The 18,740-nt window shown below is 39.1% G+C and overlaps 1 protein-coding gene across 8 annotated transcripts in view; it reads left to right on the top strand.

Annotated features, from left to right (window-relative positions):
* Positions 1 to 10,670: 10,670 nt before the first annotated feature.
* Positions 10,671 to 18,740, top strand: part of TASOR (transcription activation suppressor) — a 49,535-nt gene continuing 41,465 nt past the window's right edge. For all 8 annotated transcript variants that reach the window (XM_042929697.1, XM_042929695.1, XM_042929696.1 and 5 more), the window contains exon 1: positions 10,671 to 11,244. In XM_042929697.1, coding sequence (XP_042785631.1) covers positions 10,917 to 11,244 — 328 coding nt within the window. In that variant the 5' untranslated portion in view covers positions 10,671 to 10,916. The remainder of the gene's footprint in view (positions 11,245 to 18,740) is intronic.

The following is an 18,740-nucleotide window of genomic DNA, read 5'->3' as shown; positions in this document are numbered from 1 at the left end:
TTTTATAGGAGTTAATATTAATTAACTTTAATGAAAATTTAAAATATAAAAATCAAAAAAGACACAGCTAGCACTTTTCTACTTATATATGCACATATTATAATTGGTGGATATAGACATGTATAGATGTCAATTGTTGCTGCCTTAATTGACCCAGACTATGTTTCAGAGGTAATATTTGCATTATGCCACTGCTGTATGGGTAGAATCTGGTGTTTTTCCTTTTTCTTTGAAGAGAAAACATAGAAAATTGCTTACTCAGCTATCTCTACATAGTCAACACAGAAGTAAGTAACCAGTAAGCAAGTAAGTCAACCAGTAAGCACTGCTTGGAGGTCACAATAACTTCCTACATCATGTGCCTGAAAAAGTGTTTCCCCCAAGTTATTACTGGACCACTTTGTCAATTCCCTTTTCAAAAAAGCTTTATTGATATAATTCACATACCAACAAATTATTAAAGCATGCAATTAGTGGTCTTTAGCATAATCACCACATTTAATTTAAGAACATTTTCATCATCCTAAAAAGAAACCATACCCTTTAGCTTTCACCCCTAAATTCACCCATTCCTCCAGCTCTAGGCAACCACAAATGTACCTCTGTCTCTATAGGCTTCCCTATATTCCAGCCATTTCGTGTAAATGGAATCATTCCATACATGGCCTTTTGTGACCGGCTTCTTTCACTTAGCATAGGTTTTAAGGTTCATCTATGTTGCACATACCAATTCTTCATCCTTTAGTATTCATTCCATTGCATGGAGTATACAACATTTTGTTCACCTGTTTATCAGTTGATAGGCATTTGCTAATGTTCTTTTAAAATCAGTATTTACTGTGTAGCAAAAGGTCATGTCAAAAGCATCTTTTGTTACTAGGCTTTTATGAATTGGGAGAAAGCGTCCAAAGTTAAAGTCAGTCTGAATCCCCTGCTGGTACTGTGAAGTTCCAAATAATAAAGGAATAATCTGAATCATGTGATGTAAAAGGGAAAATTCTTGGTTCAGTTTTTGGTCAGTTGAGGAAACTGGATGAGTAATTTGCTTCCGTCTGTCTAAAAACCATCTACAAATCCGTAAGTGCCATTAGAAACAAGTAAAAATGAAAGAAGCTTGTGTTTGTAAGGGATTTGGTGGAACGTTTCCTATTGGAAGAATAGACAAAAAAGGGGAGAGAACTGACACATTGGAGAGTGACCGAAGTAAAATGGGGCTGTACTTCATCCTGTTTCTTATCTCTTGAGAGCCTTGATCAGCAAACTAGAGGCATAAAGCAAGTGGAATTTTTCGTGAGGTTCCAAAAGCCTGAAATCTGAGTTAGGAGACGCAAATTTGACTGCTGCTCTATCTCTTCTCAGTGGTGTTTCTTTCAGCAAGACAACTAAGCCATCGTTTCCCCCTCTGCCCAAAGTGGAAATGTTTCTCTGTCAACTTCTGTGAAAATTCAATATGGCAAGGGGAAGCCCCAGATTGTGAGCCTATGGTTAAGGATGGATGTTTTCAGCTGTCCGCCCAGGAGCCCAGCCTGGGGCCTGGTAGCAGTGAGGATTCCAAGAAGTATTTGTTGAGAGAATGAAGCCTGTGGCAAACCGTAAGGAGTTATTCAAATGTTCTTTCTGTCTTACTACTCCTTTTCTTCTAATTTATTCACTCTTCCAAACTAAGCGGTGAGATGCATTTTATTCTGAAAACATCAATTACTACACGACGTTCTTTTGCCCTCCTGTGTTATAAGAAACATAAAAGCAAAGACACTTTTTAACTTAAATTTTTTTTTCACACATTTCACCACTGCTTGCACTCTTGCAGTGTACCACTTCCTCTGGAACGTTTCTTTCCTCTTTGTGTGACTTGTTTCCTTGGTACCATCCTCCATCTTAGAGACTCTACAATGTAAATTTAGTATAAATCTGAGTCTTTCTTCAGGTGGAAATTGCAGTGGTATAAATGATCTCATGACTAGGTCTGTACTGGTCAGCCAGCAGATAGGACATGACCATCACTTCCAACTGTCAAATCCTTTGGATTTAAACAAATCTTGGATTTGGCAGGTGAAGTTCACCTGTCTTCTCAAATGCACTACAAGGCACTTTGAATTTGTATACAATGTTCAAAGGGCATTGACTAGACACACCTCAATTTATACTTTGGGTAAATTTATTTTGTTTATGTTTACTTATTTATTTTTGAGAGACACAGCAGGAAGAAGCAGAGAAAGGGAGACAGAATTCAAAGCAGGCTCAGTGCTGTCAGCACAGAGCCTGTTGCAGGGCTCAAACTCACAAACCGTGAGATCGTGACTTGAGCCAAAGCTGGATGCTTAACCAACTGAGCCACCCAGGTGCCCCTATTTTGGGTAAATTTAGATTCTTATGTAATGGATCCAGTTTGCATAAAGCCAGATATATCAGTAAACACTTAATGGGGTAAACCCAAATCAGGTTGTGTGAGATATTAGCAATTTTCTAGCAAGAAAATACCAGATGCAACTCTTTGTCCTCAGCAATCAAAACATACTTCGTAAACACCTACTCTGTACCAAGCACTGTGCCGGGCCCTGGGAATACCATGGTAAGCAAACCCAGATATTGCCCTCAGCCCATGGAGCAGACCATAGGGTCTAATGGGAGAGACAGATTGAATTAAATTATCCCACAAATGAAGGAGTAATTGCAGATTGAGGGAAGTGGTAATAGTCTGAGTGCAAGAAACAAGATTCTATGAGAGCACCAAACAGGGAACCCAATCTAGACGATCGAGGAAGCTTACACGAGGAAGTGAAGCTTGAGCCAAAGAAAGTGCAGAAGCTAATTGGGAAGAGGGAGGCACGAGAAAGAAGAGCACACCACACTGAGGAAATAGCACATTAAGGTTGATCATGTGGCAAGGAAAGCTTGGCAAGTGTGCCAGACTGCTTAGGGAAGAGGAGTGCAGATGGAATGGTAGATAAGGGTTAGAATCAGCAAGGTTCGGGGTGCCTGGGTGGCTCAGTAGGTTGAACGTCAGACTTCGGCTAAGGTCACGATTTCATGGTTTGTGAGTTCGAGCCCCACATCAGGCTCACTACTGTAAACGCAGAGCCCGGTTCAGATCCTCTATCCCCCCCCACTCTCTGCCCCTTCCATGCTCATGCTCTCTCTCTCTCAAAAATAAGCAAAACATTTAAAAAGAAGAAGAAGAATCAGCAAGGCAATATGGGCCACGTGAAGAATTCTTTATCCCTTGAATAACGAGAACCCTCATTTTTGTTTTTTTGTTTGAAGAATAACATCATAGGGTAAAAGGCACAACTGTAAAGTGTACAGTCCAATAAATATTTATATACGTATACCCTGTGTAACAATCACCCAAATCAAGATACAGAACATCTCCATCATTCCAGAAAGTTCCTCATGTCTCCTTTGAATCAACACCCTCTCCCCACCACACACAAGGAAACCACTATTCTTTTATCATCATAGATTATTCTTGCCTGTTCTTGAACTTCATATAAGTGGAATCATACTATACACACTCTTTTTGTATCTGACTTATTTCATTTAACATTGTGCCTGTGAAATTCATCCATAGTATTAAATTTAACAGAAGCCTTAGAAGGGTTCGACTCAAATGAAACAAAAACTTAACAGTAACTTAGTAAACTTAGTAACAGCTCTTGATTCCTGGGTTTAGTCGATACTTGTGGTTACCAGAGTCAGCTGTGTAGTTCAAGAGATACTTGCATACTTGCTCATCCCTAATTATATTCTTATCTTCAACTGAGACTTCTCTTCATTGCATGGATGTTTTTTCCTTCCAGACATCAACCATGAATGAATTTCAAACAAATTTGTCGTCAAACTACAGGGTCTTTTTTTTTTTTTTCCCTTGGGAGAGATACGGGGGCGGGGGAGCAGAGGGAGAGAGAAAATCTTAAGCAGCCTCCACGCCCAGTACAGAGCCGGATGTGGGGCTCCATCTCACAACCGTTAGATGGTGACCTGAGCCACAATCAGGAGTCAGATGCTTAACCAGTTGAGCTCCCCCCCCCTTCCCCCCCCCCCCCGCCGCGGGAGCCTCCCTTGTTTTGTTGTTGTTTGTTTTGTGTTGTGTGTGTGTGTGTGTGTGTGTGTGTGTGTTAAACAGGGTCTTTCTTATACCTACTTGGGATACACTCAAGAAATATCTCGTCAGTGAGGAACAGGATAAGCACTTTGGAAAAAGAAGATTCCATGGAAGAATTGTTGTTTTATCTGAAGTGTAATGGAAGGAATGACACTTTCATATTTTTTGATGCATCTGAATAGGCAATGGAGTTGCCTTGTAATACTGTCTTTATTCATAAAGACATGGGTTGGACTAATTAATCTCTTAAGATCCTTGGAGTTCTATGAATTGAATCTGGTAGTGGTGGTTTTGTTGGTTGGTGTTCATTATCTTTCCATACTGCTGCTTTTCAATGGGCATGTCAAAAAAAAAAAGCTGTGTGACCTTGAAGTTTCAAGGTATGTGTGATCATAAGTAGCATCTATTACCTGAAAAAGACACATGAAAATTGCCTTGCAAATGTTAGGGGAATGTTGTTACTATCCATCTTATTAGTGATTTTTTTACTTCAGAAGTACTATTAGTGGTGCTTCTGTTTGACTATGTGTGAATCTTGTAACTATTTACTTACCTAATAGCTTTCTTTGATCAGCATGTGGAAGTCTATAATTCCTCTAGATTGAAACATAGGGACCCTTCTAAAATCTCTGTATTGGCTTTCTGGATGATTACTGAGATACTAGTTTTACTCTTGCTAATGACAATGACAGCTTCTGAGCATGATTTTCTATACCTTCTTTCCCTTTCTTTTTAAAAAAATAATTTTTTGGGTAAGGGATGCATTCATATGCTTTAAAGTATGAGAGGGTGTGAAGTCTCTCCTACTTCTTTCAGAACCTAGTCCCTTTCCATAGGACACCAATGTTGCTAATTACTCATGTAGCTTTCCACAAAAGTTTTATGCAAATAGGTACATATACTTAACTGTATTTCCCCCTTTTTGGTGCAAATGCTACTACCATTCTATCCATCCTGTTCTGTACCTTGCTTTTTTTAAGCACATAATGAGCTACTTCATTCCAAAAAAGGAATTATTTTAAGTACCTACCTCATAAAGTTGAGAAAATTGAATAAGCTTAACATATGCAAAGCACTTAGAAAACACCAAGTATATTGTAGCCTCTATGTTAGTTTTCCGTTTCTGCATAACAAAATTACCACAAACTTAGTGGCATAAAACAATACCCATGTATTAATCTCACAGTTTCTGTAAGACAGAGTCTGGGCATGGCTTAGCCGGTTTCTGTGCCTGGGTCTCACAAGGCTGAAATCATGATGTCAGCTGGGCTTCATTCTCACCTGGAGACTCACTAGGAAAGAATTTGCTTCTAAGTGCTCTCAAGTGTTGGCAGCTGGAGAACCCGTGGCAGTTTGCTTTATCAAAGCCAGCAGCACAGGAAAGTCTCCACTGCCTGGAGTCTCTGTCCTCAGGGAATGAGTACGTCCTCTATTTTTTTTTTTTCCATTGAGATATAATTCGTAAGTCACAAAATCCATCCTTTTTAAAAAACAATTTTTTAAGTATGCTCTATGCCCAACATGGGGCTTGAACCCATGACCCTGGGATCAAGAGTTGCATGTTCCATGGACTGAGCCAGCCAGGCACCCCAAAATCCATCCTTGTAAAGTGTATAATTCGAAAAAATAATAAAGTGTATACTTCAAGGCAACTGACTGGCTCAGTCAGAAGAGTGTGTAACTCTTGATCTCAGGGTCATGAGTTAGAGCCCCATGTTGGGTATAGAGATTACTTAAATAAATAAAAACTTTAAAAAAGTGGGGCACCTGGGTAACTCAGTCAGCTAAGTCATGATATCACAGTTTGTGAGTTAGAGCCCTACATCCTGCTGTCTGCTGTCAGCACAGAGTCCGCTTTCCATCCTCTCCCTCTTCTCTGCCCCACCCCCCCTTCACTCTCTCAAAAATAAACATTTAAAATTTTTAAAATAAAATAAAAATAAAAATTTAGAAAGTGTATAATTCAGTGGTTGTTAGTATATTCACAGAGTTGTGCAACTATCATCATATCTAATTTCAGAATATTTTCATTACCCCCAAAAGAAATCCCATACTCATTAGCAGTTTGTCTTCATTCCCCAGCACCCACCCTGCCCCCCCCCCCCCCTTCAAGCCTCTGGTAACCACCAATCTGCTTTCTGTTACTATGGATTTGCCTATTCTGAACATTCACATGAATGGATATGCAATACAATATGTGGCCTTTCATCGCTGGCTTCTTTCACTTAGCATAATGTTTTCTTCAAGTTGCATCCATGTTGTAACGTGCCAGTGCTTCATTCCTTGTTGTGGCTGCATAGTATTCCATTGTGCGGATATATCCTATTGGTAGATATTTAGGTTGCGTCCAATCCTTTCCTACTACAAACACTTGATATCCCATTATAAACAACAACAGATATGCCCGAATAAACATTTTGAATGAAAATGTGTATAGCTGTACTATAAATTTCTAGAAGTAAAATTGCTAGAACAAAGGTTTATGCATCTGTCAGGCTCTGAGCTGACAGCATGGAACCTGCTTAGGATTCTCTCTCTCTCTCTCTCTCTCTCTCTCTCTCTGACCCTTCCCTGTTCACTCTCTCTGTCTCTCAAAAATAAATAAACATTTTTAAAAACTAAAGTACTGTTTGAGGAAGGGAGGTGAAATTGTATCTGGACTTTATTTTACCACTGATAAAAGAAGTTAGCATATACTGGTTATTAACAACTCTGCCTCACTTTCTTTATCTGCAAAATAGGGATAACATTAATGCTTTTCATGGGGATTAATGAGACAATACATGTAAAACTTTTATACCAGTGCCTGATACATAGAAAGTGCACAGTAAATGTTAAGTCTTATTAGCTGGCAATGTGATCTTGGGCCACTGTCTTTCTTTATTTTTAAAATGAGAAGTTGAAGTAGGTTATTATGTTTCCAAGTTTTAAAATGTGAATGCAGTTATTTATTTATTTATTTATTTATTTATTTATTTATTTTTAAGAGAGAGAGCACAAACAAGGGAGGGACAGTGAGAGAGAGAGAGGGAGACACAGAATCCGAAGCAGGCTCCAGGCTCTGAGTTGTCAGTGCAGAGCCTGACACCAGGCTCCATCCCACCAATCCTGAAATCATGCCCTGAGCCAAAATCAAGAGTCAGGTAGGAGTTCACCCTACTGGGCCACCTAGCACCCCTGTGTTGTAGGTCGCGATCACTTATGAACTCCGGACAGCAAAAACAGGATCGAAACAAGTTTATTATGGCCAGGCCAGACAGGGAAATACAACAGGTCCCGAACGTCTGGCCCTGAACAAGCTTAGGAAATTTCTTATAAAGGCTACATCAACCAATCGAATCGCAAAGGATGGCAGTTGGAGAGGGCGGGCTCCAATCAAACAGTCCTAAAGGCTTTTGAAATATGGCGCCTGACTCTAGCTAGTTGAATGATGAATCATGTTGTTTATAATATTAGCCTTCTATCTAGTTCGAACAGGATGTGATGACTGAAAATGGGGAAGCGCGATTATGCCAAGCAGGTTTACAGAAGCTCAAACAAGCAATTAAAAGGGAAGGTTTGTTTTCCAGTAACTCAGCAAATGTGGTTTTAGGCAGAACTAATGTAGGGAACAGCAACAGTATTTCTATGAAAGCCCGAAGCAAACACAGGTTCACCTCACCATCTCATGTTCTGAAGTCCCTTTAAGTTTATATGGGTCATAGCTTATTCTCGGCCTACGGAAGGCTAGGTCCGTTTGCCCTTTATCAGCCTGGATATTTAATTATATACTGTCTCCTATTGTTCTCTAATGTTCCTTGTGTTATTGTTTTGTTCATTACTGTGGATGGGGGCAACATAGGTTTTATACTTTTAACCTTTGGTAGTCTTTACTCTAGAACCATGTGCTCTGTAGTAGCTCATCCCCTTGCATTTCCTCTCTCCCTCCCCTGCCTTGCCCTACCAAATATATATATATATATATACATATATATATACTGGATATCTATATGCATAAATATACATATGGATAGCCTCTCTATCTTACTGTGTTAGTTTTCCTGAGATAGGTAGGATTTAGCCAATTTATGCCCCCTCTATCCCTTTCTTGTAGCTGAAACTTTACTTCATCTTTAGGTCTCTGCTTAGTCATCACCATAGATCCTAATTTTACATATATTCCCACTGATTTGTAAACTTGAAGGAGGTAACCACGTCCATTTGCTTCAGAGTTATAGCCTCATCACATAGCAGTGCTTAGCTCCCAATAAGCAATTAAAAAGTATTTTTAATATTGAATATTAGTAATGTGACCCAGCTAAACCTAAACATTTTTGCTATGTACAATAACTGAATATATAGTTAAGATTATGTTAGAGCTTCCTTTTTTTTTTTTTTTTTTTTTTTTTTTTTTACCTTATGAGATATAATAGTAAATTCATTAAAAAAAATTTTAGGGGCACGTAGGTGGCTCAATGGGTTGAGTGTCCAACTCTTAATTTCGGCTCAGGTTGTGGTCTCAGGGTCGTGGAATCAAGCCCCATGTCAGATTCCATGCTGAGCATGGAACCTGCTCAAGATTCTCTCTCTCTCTTTCTCTCTCTCTCTCTCTCTCTCTCCCCCCTCCCTCTGTCCTCCCCAGCTTGCACTCTCTAAAAAAAAAAAAAAAAAAAAAAAAAAATTAAATAATTTGGAATGGAAAAAATTTTGATCTCACAAAATTTAAGATTCAATCTCTGTGGAAGACGAATGGTTTCTCTGGCCTTAGTTTTAGGTAACTCATTACCAACAACCAGCACCAGCACGTTTGCCTTATATATAGCCTAAGGGTTTCTACTTTCCAAATAGAATGGCTTTTGCTGAGCAAATGCAGAAAGCCTTAGTTGAGTAATGGCACCAGTGTGCAGTTAGCTCCTACTTATCTTTTGATCTGATAAGAATGAGCTTGCAGGGATGCCTTTAATGAACCAACAAAAAAGACAGCATCTGGAGACCTCAACATCTGAGTCTGATCTTCTGTAACCTCATTTATATCAAGTGAAGCCTCTTTCCCTAAGTTTAAAGGTTACTTTTAACTTAAAATAATGTAGCGTTTTGTCTCAACATAGCCCCACGTGTATTCATCAGTATTTAAAAATGTTTTTACATTAACTATTTACTAAAAGGAGTGACTGTTTTAAACTCACTTTACTATGGTTTACTGAGCTGATGCAAATATATTGGGCAAGCATGATTAACTTTTCAAGATCGGCTGGGATGGTATTTAACCGGACACAGGAATCCAACTTTCCTGTTGCCCTTGGGAATGTTCTTTAAGTACTAGCCATGTGGCAAGGCCTAGGGTTTTATTATAATTATAGGTTTGGTCAGCCAACTGCTTGGGAGACGGTTGGAGTTTGAAAATGGAGATATGGTCCCAATTCTGACCCTGCTGCTTGGAGACTCTGAGCAAAGTATCCTCATTTCTTCATCCATAAAATTCATAAAGGTGCGGGATTGCTGTGAAGATTAAGTCTTAGAGAAGCGGTGAAGTGCAAGCACTCTATGTCGGAGTTAAATAGACCTGCCTTCAAATTCTGATTTTATTAACTTAAATTGCTCAATGTCTTGCAACACTTTTTAAATTGTGTAAAATAGTGTGTTCTTGATACCTGTTGTTGTGAAGATTCAATGGAGATAAAGTGCCTGGTATACAGAAAGCACCCTGTAAATACTGACTGTACTCAAGATAACTCATGATGGTAATTTCAATCTAGTTAGCATAAAGTATTTAAACTGCCTTCCACTTGACGGTCAAATTGTTTTAAAGGAGAGCGACCACCTGCTGTATATTTTTTAATGTGGCTGCAAACTTTTGTATTTTTCTTTAATATATACTCAATACAGGAAAACCGAAAACACCAAAGAAGAAAAGTCTAAAAGCCAGCAGTCCCCCTCCCTTCAAGCTCCCCAGAATCAAATCCAGTTAACACTAGGCTGTGAAGTCACATTAAAGGGTCTCAGGTATTGTCTGCTGGCTGGAGGCGTGTCACTGGTTCTAAAGCTTTAAGATAAAAAGGGATGCGGGGAGTAATATATTGTAAAGATGTAGATCCGGTGGTCAAGGCAGATCACTGGGCCCAGAGGCTTTCAGGCTGTCGTCGTCGTAAGACCACTGTCTTATCTCCTCTCTCCAGGTCTATCTATGCACGCAAATACTTCACAAAGCCGGGTTCATCCTGCATCCACTGCTTGAATCCTGTTTTGGCTGAGGGAACTCGTGCCGGGGGGGAAGGGCCGTTATCTCGCTAAGACAGGCGACGCCTGAGCTCACGGGACCTATCAGGCGCGCCTTCCTCGCCAGCGGCGCTGGCCAGGCGCGGTCCGAGAACTCGCAGCTCGCCTTAAGCCCTGTCCACCCCGCAGCGGTCCGCGGCGTCGAGGTATTCGCAGGGCGTTGCGGTCGCCCCTTTTGGCGGGCTCGGGCGCCCCGAGGCTCCGCCCCCCAGCGCTGTCTATCCGCACCCGCGGAGGCGGGCACCGCGCCCCCATTGGCGGAGAGGCCCGCGACGGCCCCGCCCCCTCCCGGCCCCGACGCCAGCACGTTGAGTGGCGGGGGCCGGCAGAAGAACTGCCCGAGCGAGGAGCGGCTCCTAGGGCGGGCGGCACGGTTGGGGCGCCGGCGTTGGGGCCCCGGAGAGGCTGTTGGGTCGGGACCGGGGTCCGCGGCCACGGGGGGAAGGGGGTGGGTGGGCTGAGAGCAGCTCGGCAGCGAGGCCGGCCCGTCGCCCCTTCCCCCCACCCCCGCCGACCTTGCCGGCAGAAGCTTCCCGGAGCTCTTCACGCCGGCGCGATGGCGACTGCTGGGGAGACGGAGGCCTCTCCGCCGACGGACGCGAGCTGGGAAAGTGGCGGCGGCGGGGACGACGAGATGAAGCAGGCGCTTCCGGAGCTTGAGTCCTCCCCACAAAATGGCGGCGGCGGCCTCAGCATCGCGGAGCCCGGCGGCGGCGCCGGGCCTGAGGAGACAGCAGCGGCCTCGGCCGCCCCGAGCGTCAGCCACGAGCAGACTCAGGACTCGTCTGAGGCGGGCGCGGCCGCTGTGCCCAAAGGCCCCGAAGAGCCCGAAAGACCCGTTAGGAGGAGTTTTCAGATCCCCAGGAAGAGCAGAGAAAAGAAAGGTGGTGCTTCCCCTCTCCCCCAACCCCTCTTTCTCTCTCCCCTCCATCTTTTCATTAGAACCTCTCTGTCTCCTCTTCCCACACCCATCCGAGACACGTAAACACGCATGCAGCGCCAGCCGCCTCTCCCCTCACTGCCACGGCCACCCAGCTGCTGCGCCTGGTGCGAGAGGAAAGCGGTGGAACCACGCTCCCCTGCTCCCCCTCTCCCCGTGGAAGTTGGAAGTAGCTCAGGTTTGAAGCTTGTCCGTAAGGCTGCAGCTCCCAGAGAGGAAAGATGGTGCTCGGCGCCCCTCCCTCCCAACCCCTGAAGGCACAGAAGCTGGTGTGTCCTCCTCAGGATGCTTCTGACAAGTCTCACTCTGGAAATAGCCCGTGGCCGTGGATTCTGGGGCTTTCTCCAAGGCCATTGCATTCAGAGGACCACAAGTGCTTCTCCCTATGGAAATTCTTCAGCTAGAAGTGTCTACTTGAAATTTGCTCGATGTCAGCGTCTCCCCTTGTTTAGAAATCTCCATTAGATGTGATCCATGCACACTGCTGTCTTCCATCACACTTCATTTCCATGTAGATTTTTCCCCCCTTGTTCAAGCGTTAGATTAAAATAGGTCTCTCTTTAAATCCAAACTTTGGTATGTTTTCTCTTGTATTTGAGAAGAATGGGAAGGTAGGTTCTTGGTGCAGTAATTTCCCTATGGAAAAAATAGAAGTTAGCTTATGCCCAAGAGTCACCAACTTGATCTTGCAGATGAGAGAACTTAAGTTGGTTTTTTGGTTTTTTTAAGGCCAGTCACTTGTTTTTTGGTTTTTTTAAGGCCAGTCTACTTTTTGGAACCAATATGGGAATAGTTACATGAACTACTTTTACGTTTTTAAAACAATGCTATATTGGGACACATTTCTAATGGAGATCAAAAGTAGTATTATGGTTTTCTATTACACTGTTTTTGACTCTCCAGTGATTTGGACTTAGTCAACTTAAAGTCTCTTTTTGTTTTACCTCATGGTTCAGGTTTTCATGATTTACTTTGGGAAATAATAGGAATTTTTTATTTGCAGAATGCTTTTTTATTTGTAATTAAAGTCTTAGTAGACTTGGAATCTTGATTGAAGCATGTGCTTCTTTTTTCCATGTGCTTAACCACCTCCATTTGCACAACTGAAATTGTTAGAGCCTTGTATCAGGAAGATACAAATAAAATCAAACTTAATTTCTTTTTGGATGAGAAAACCAAGGAAATCCTTGGTGTCAGAAACCATGTTGACAAAGATGAAGTTACCTTTTGCCCACTAGCATGAGGAATGTTTCTAGAAATATCTTTTAGGTGAATTAATGTAATGTATTTTAGAGTTCAAGGGGATATTTGTAAAGGTCAAGGCTGTCCATTATTTTGGTTTATTTAGTCAAGATTTATGGTACGGCCTATATGAGGAAAGTTAGATGTTCTTCCCAAATTAATCAATTGCTAGAGAATAGGTTGGAAGTACATTCACGTGGCCTCTGGTTTATGAGGTAGGAGATTGAACTTTTCTCTTGTTCCTAGCTTGATAAAATTTTGAAGTCCATTTTTTCCTTTTTCCTCTATTTCTTTCTTTTCTTTCCTTTTTTCTTTCATTTTTAAGTGCCCAAGAATATGGTTTATGTTACACCATAAACAATGGATGTACCATCTTTTAAAACTTTTGATAGGACCAGAATATTGGTGTAGAAAGCCTCATAGTTTGGTTTGAAATGAGGGAAGTCACCAGGAAATGTTAAAAGGCACTGTTTACATGTATTTTTTTTTAATTAGGTAAATCCAGAGGTTGCTGTAAAATAGAACTTTATTTGAACACACTAAAAGTGGAAATAATTGAGGAATTAGGAAATATAAAATCTAGCTGTTTTCTCCCCCGAGTCTGATGCTCCATGGGGAAAATTTGTTTTCCATTTTCATGTAGAGGCAAAAGGTTGTCAACCTTGGGGAAGTTATAGCTAAGGAAAATAAAACACACTGGACTTTCTTCATATTTAGTGAAAATAATTGATGCACTAAGCAGCAGCTGTTCAAATAATTCAATAACGACTTAACTAGAGCTTTTAAAACTTAAATAAGCAGGTATTTTACCACCATGGACTTTATCCTATCCAAACTGAAAGAAGTTAGTGCTTGGTGATAGAATTTAATAGAAAAATTCAACTTTTCATTATTTTAAAAAGAAAGTTTTATTAGAAATGGTATAGCAGGTACTGTTAATTTCGCACTTCATCCCCAAATCTTTGCCTCTTGAAAGGCTTGAAAGGTATCACTTTATGTATAGGATGTGGCTAGATACTAGTTGTGGTCACGGGAGTCTTTTATCATGACTATTAAATCATTTTCAGGAGATCCCTCTGAACCTTCCAGTATCAAAGATTCTGTTGCATTCATATTTTAATATGGCAGACCTTTGCTTGTGACTGTGCGTTTCCAGTGAAACTTAACATGACTTGATTATGGTACCTCAGATATATGTGAGTATAGCTTGCTGACTCAAAGTTCGTTTCCTTGTCTTGACAGTAGCATAACATGCAGAATACTGCCATTCTAATTGATGGTAGTGGCAAACACTTTATAGTGCTTAGTAAGTTGTGGGCATTGTTTAAGGCAGTTTACATGTGTGGACCAAATTCTATGTAGTAGGTACTATTCCCATTTTACAGATGAGGAAACCAAAGTATTGAAAAGTTAAATAACTTGCCCAAGGTCACACAAATTCCAACTTGAACTTGGAATTTGAATTTAGGTGTACAGTACTTATCATTACACAAACTGTAGCAAGACTTCTTTTTTTGTAATATAAGTGCTCTTGTTAGCTTTTGATTTGACCTATTAAATTTTTTAACCTATGTTAAACTTAGATATATTTAGTATGTCTTCATCTCTGGGGTATTTTGAGATTCAGAAATTATGTTCATTATGAAATTAACACATTTAATCTGTGGTGACAGATTAAATGACCTAACTTGACTGGGAGGGTAAAATTTTACTCTTTGATGTATGTTGTGTTGTTTATTGGCTGGGCTCTTCTATAGTGTAAAGAGGCACTGTTCTTATATTTAACCAAATTGTACAATTGGATTTTGTCGGTAGATGTTTCTCTATTGCCTTCTTTTACCCTAAAATCTAATACTATAAGTCATTAAAAGTAAATTAAAATTGGCAATTTGATATAATTTTTCCCTCCAAAGTTCTTGGGACATGAAGTAGTGATGATTCATTTTCTGGAAAGTGTTTATTGGTCAATGTTTTTTTTTCTGTAGGACACAAGACTAACTTCTCATGCACCTGCGTCCATACTGGTCTAGGCTAGCACAGTTAATGGCTAATTCTCCTTCCCAGCACCCATCTTTTCCCACAGAATTTGCAGTTGTCTTTTTTAAGACTTGGAGCAAAGTTTCCTTTAAGGAAATTTGCATCGTGTTTCAGTAGTTGTATATGAATGACTGGGTTCTAAGTACCACAGATTTCCCTATTTACAGGTAAGCAGGGAAGTATAGGCAGAATCCAGTTATCCACATAAAACATTTGATAGGTGTGTATCAATTTTAAGTAATGTAAGTAAAATTTTCTTTGACCTATTCCCTGGGCCAGAAAAAGTCAATAGTTTTTAGTTTTAGTCATATTTGTACTTGTTTCTCTAGTTCTCTGCCAGCAGATTCGTTCTTAATTCTATATTGTGTTCAATCTTGATTTAGAGATGAAACGTCCATTCCTAAAGCATTATGTCTTTAGCAATTTTATTAGACTGGAGAAAAGTGATTTTTAAAATATCTTTCAAATAAATTATTGGAAGGAACAAATGGCTAGACATCAGAGAGATGGATTCAGAGAATTGAACACACATGATCTGCAGCCTACTCTTGGCTATTTCCTTTTCTTCCATGAATTAGTTACTTTAAATTGGAATGTTTATTTCAAATTGGCTATTTATATGTTTTGATAATAGTGGTCTACTTTTAAAAGTTTAGCTTATTTTTACATATATGTATAGATGGGTTTTTGTTTTACATATATACATAAATCGTAATACAAACATAAAGATTGGCATTTACACTAAGTAAATTGGTGAAAGTAATTGAAAATTGTTTCTTTGACAAAGGAACAAAGCTGTTGCATGACTTAAATTTTATGTCTATTCCAACTGCTTAAATAGAACATTAAATTCAATATATATTTGTATGCTACCAGTAGTCAAAAATATTTAATGATAGTATGGATAGTGTGGAGTCAGGAGACCTGAATTCTAGTTCTAATTTTGTGATCCATTTTCCTTGTCTGAATTATAAATCTCCTAATGTCTTTAAATCTGTTCTTCAGTCCCATAAAACATCTATTATCAATTTTGTCCGTAAGGAACCTTGTAAATTATGTACATCAACTCATTTCTGACATGTATGTTATGGAAATCCTATAAATAAGCAAAATCGTGTTTCTCGGTGTGTGGAGGAACTATGGTTACTTCTGTTAACCTTTAGAACCCTAAAAAGGGCACGTTGGCTTTTGGCTCTATTAAAATGAGAAAAATGAGATTTGATAGAAGAGACACATAAGAGGGTAGAAAGAGCATAATCCTGGACATCAAGTTCTTTTTCTTTAATACCTAATTTTCTGTGTCTAAGTGTTCTATATGATTTCTTGGTCTAAAATGAAGAAACAATTTTATTCTCCCAGTTCTGTAATGATCAGTTTCAGCTCTTACACACACACACACACACACACACACACACACACACACACACACACACACACACACATATATATATATATCTTCTACTTAGAGTTCAGGATATAAGATTTGGAGCTAGGCAGCCTGAATTTGAATCCTACCTGCCCTGTTATTCACAACTATGCAACCTTGGGTCATATTGGCTGTTAGCTCTCAGGTTCATTTGTGAAATGAGTATAATTGAACTAAGTAGGATGGTTTTAATGATTAAATGAGATCATTCATGTAAAGCTCTTAGTATAGTTATCTAAATAGTAATAATGACCCACTAATGGTTAGACTCAGTAATTGTCAGAATCCAGAAAACAATATATTGGATACTGACTTTTCATAAGTGAAATAATTATCATAAAATGTTCTGTTCCCCATTTGGATAATCACAGGGTTGTTTATTAATTGCCTCAAATAATGGCCTATAATTAAGATTATGATGTATACATGTTTTCTTTAAGAGAAGTGATAGGATATGTTGACCATGGGATGTGGAGTGTTAAGAGGATTATTAAGGACAAAATAGGCCACTAGGGAATGTACATTCAGAACAAAAACTTGTTAAATTTCTAATTATGATTACCAGCACTTTGACTTGAAATCCTTAAAAAGAGTTAACAGCATAATTTTATTTTTGTAGAAATGAAAACTGGGAGGAAAAAGAGAAATTACAACTTTGGCCTAACTAGTAAAGCCAAAGGAATCATTTGATATATAAAATAACTAGGACACAGGCATCTTTTTCTATATTTTCATTCACAAGAATGTTTTCCCCCCACTGGCAGTCTACTTGAGGACACTTGACATGACTATAGGACATTGCTTTGGAATGAAACAAATGTTAAGTACTTTTCTGATAATTGGAATGTTAATTTCTCTATAAACTTATATGATGAAATTTTCCCCATATGATTAGATTGATAGTCAAAATAGTGTTGGGACAGCTTAACTAAGGAAAATGCTTTATGTAGACTTGTAAGATTTCATAGAAGTTTAAAGCCACATGAAACTTTTGCAGAAGGAGCATTTTAGATGTCTGAAGTCACTTAGAAACAACAAAAAAAGGAATCGTGCATAAAACCCAATTTTTGAAATCATGCTTAACCCATTTTGGATGTGAAAGACTATTCCAAATACATGCTGTTCTCCTTGCCAAGTTTTTCCCAATTTAGTTGGGGACAGTCACAAAGATGTTTTTTCCTATTCTATAAAACTGATTTGACTTAAGAGGATTTATTTCAGAGCTTATATTTTGTTTTACATATTACTGAATTATTGAATCTGTGGGACTTAATTTAAGATGACACAGCAATGATACTTTGGTAGGTGTAGAATATGTTTGTATTCAGTATAAACTTTTAAGTTTATTTTGAAAGAGAATGCAAGTGGGGGAGGGGCAAAGAGGAGGATAGAGAATCTGAAGCAGGTTTGGTGCTGCCAGCAGAGAGCCTGATGTGGGGCTTGAACTCATGAATAATGAGATCATGACCTGAGCCAAAGTCAGCTGTTTAACCAACTAAGCCACCCAGGCACCCCTCAGTATAAAAATCATTGAGAAAGTTTATTCTCACTTTCTTTACGAACTTACTTATTCAACTTACTTGGGTCCAGTGCTCACAGTTCTAGCTACTGGCATATGATAAAGGTAGGGTAATAAAGCACATATGGTTCTGGCTCTGGTGGAGGTTACAACAGTAGAGGTTACAACAGTAGATTATTGAATGTATTCATCTGCTACAAATTTGATTATAGGACACTTTGTGTTTAATTGTTCTATTTGAGGTTTTTTTTTTCTGATTAACCCTAGTCAGTGTCTTCATTGCATTATAACTATGTTGGCTTTATTTCTTTATTTTAGTGTGTGATCCCAAAGTAGTGGGCACCGTATATACACATTTTGTCATCGATATACACATTTATACACACGTTACAGTTTTACAGACACTTTTGTAATAATATACATGGTTTGGTGAATGGATGGATGGATATGTCATTTGACATGTCCTTTAAAGCCTAATAGTATGTTTAGAAAATATGGTGAAAATATCTTATTTGCTGTCTAGTACTGTTAAGAGTACGTACAATTTTTAGTCGTAGCCTAAAAGTATTTTGACCATGAAATTTATTGACTCTTTAGAAATAGTACCTCAAAAGAAATTAAAGTAACACAGTATAACAAAGTTCTATGAATGAATACTTCTATATACAGTGAAATATAAGTAGTTCCTTTTTTGGCTTGGGGAAATTTTATGTACATAGATTCTTGAAATTTATTATTAAGTTAAACTATTTCATGCATGAAGTGGAAATTTGAAATTATTAGACCAGTAATCCACTGGTCTAAGAACAAGTGGATATTTAAGTATTTTAAAAATTAAATGGGTTGTGGAATAGTTGTAGGTGTGGAGAGTAAAAACTTTTATTGTCTTACTTGAACAACAGATGTTGTGCTTAGAGCTTTTTCCGTGTATTGTATCATGTGTGGCATGTAGAATTTAGTGGTTATTAGGATAGCTGGAATGAATTCTTACAGGTAGGAGAACTGAGCTTATTTTTGGTTAAGTGAATTGATTTACCCAGGGACTTCCACAAAGCTAGTAAATGCTGGATCTGATATTTGTGTCCATGCTTCACTCCAAAGCTCTACATCTTTCCATTTCACTAAGCTTTCATAATGTCCCACTACTTTGTATTGGTAATACAAGAAGCCAATGGATGCAGTGTATTTTATTCTAACGTTAGTACTAAAAACCAGG

Source organism: Panthera leo, chromosome A2 (assembly GCF_018350215.1).
Source record: "Panthera leo isolate Ple1 chromosome A2, P.leo_Ple1_pat1.1, whole genome shotgun sequence".
Classification (NCBI taxonomy): domain Eukaryota; kingdom Metazoa; phylum Chordata; class Mammalia; order Carnivora; family Felidae; genus Panthera; species Panthera leo.
The sequence above is the reverse complement of the archived record's forward strand: the minus strand, read 5'-3'. Positions and strand labels throughout refer to the sequence as shown.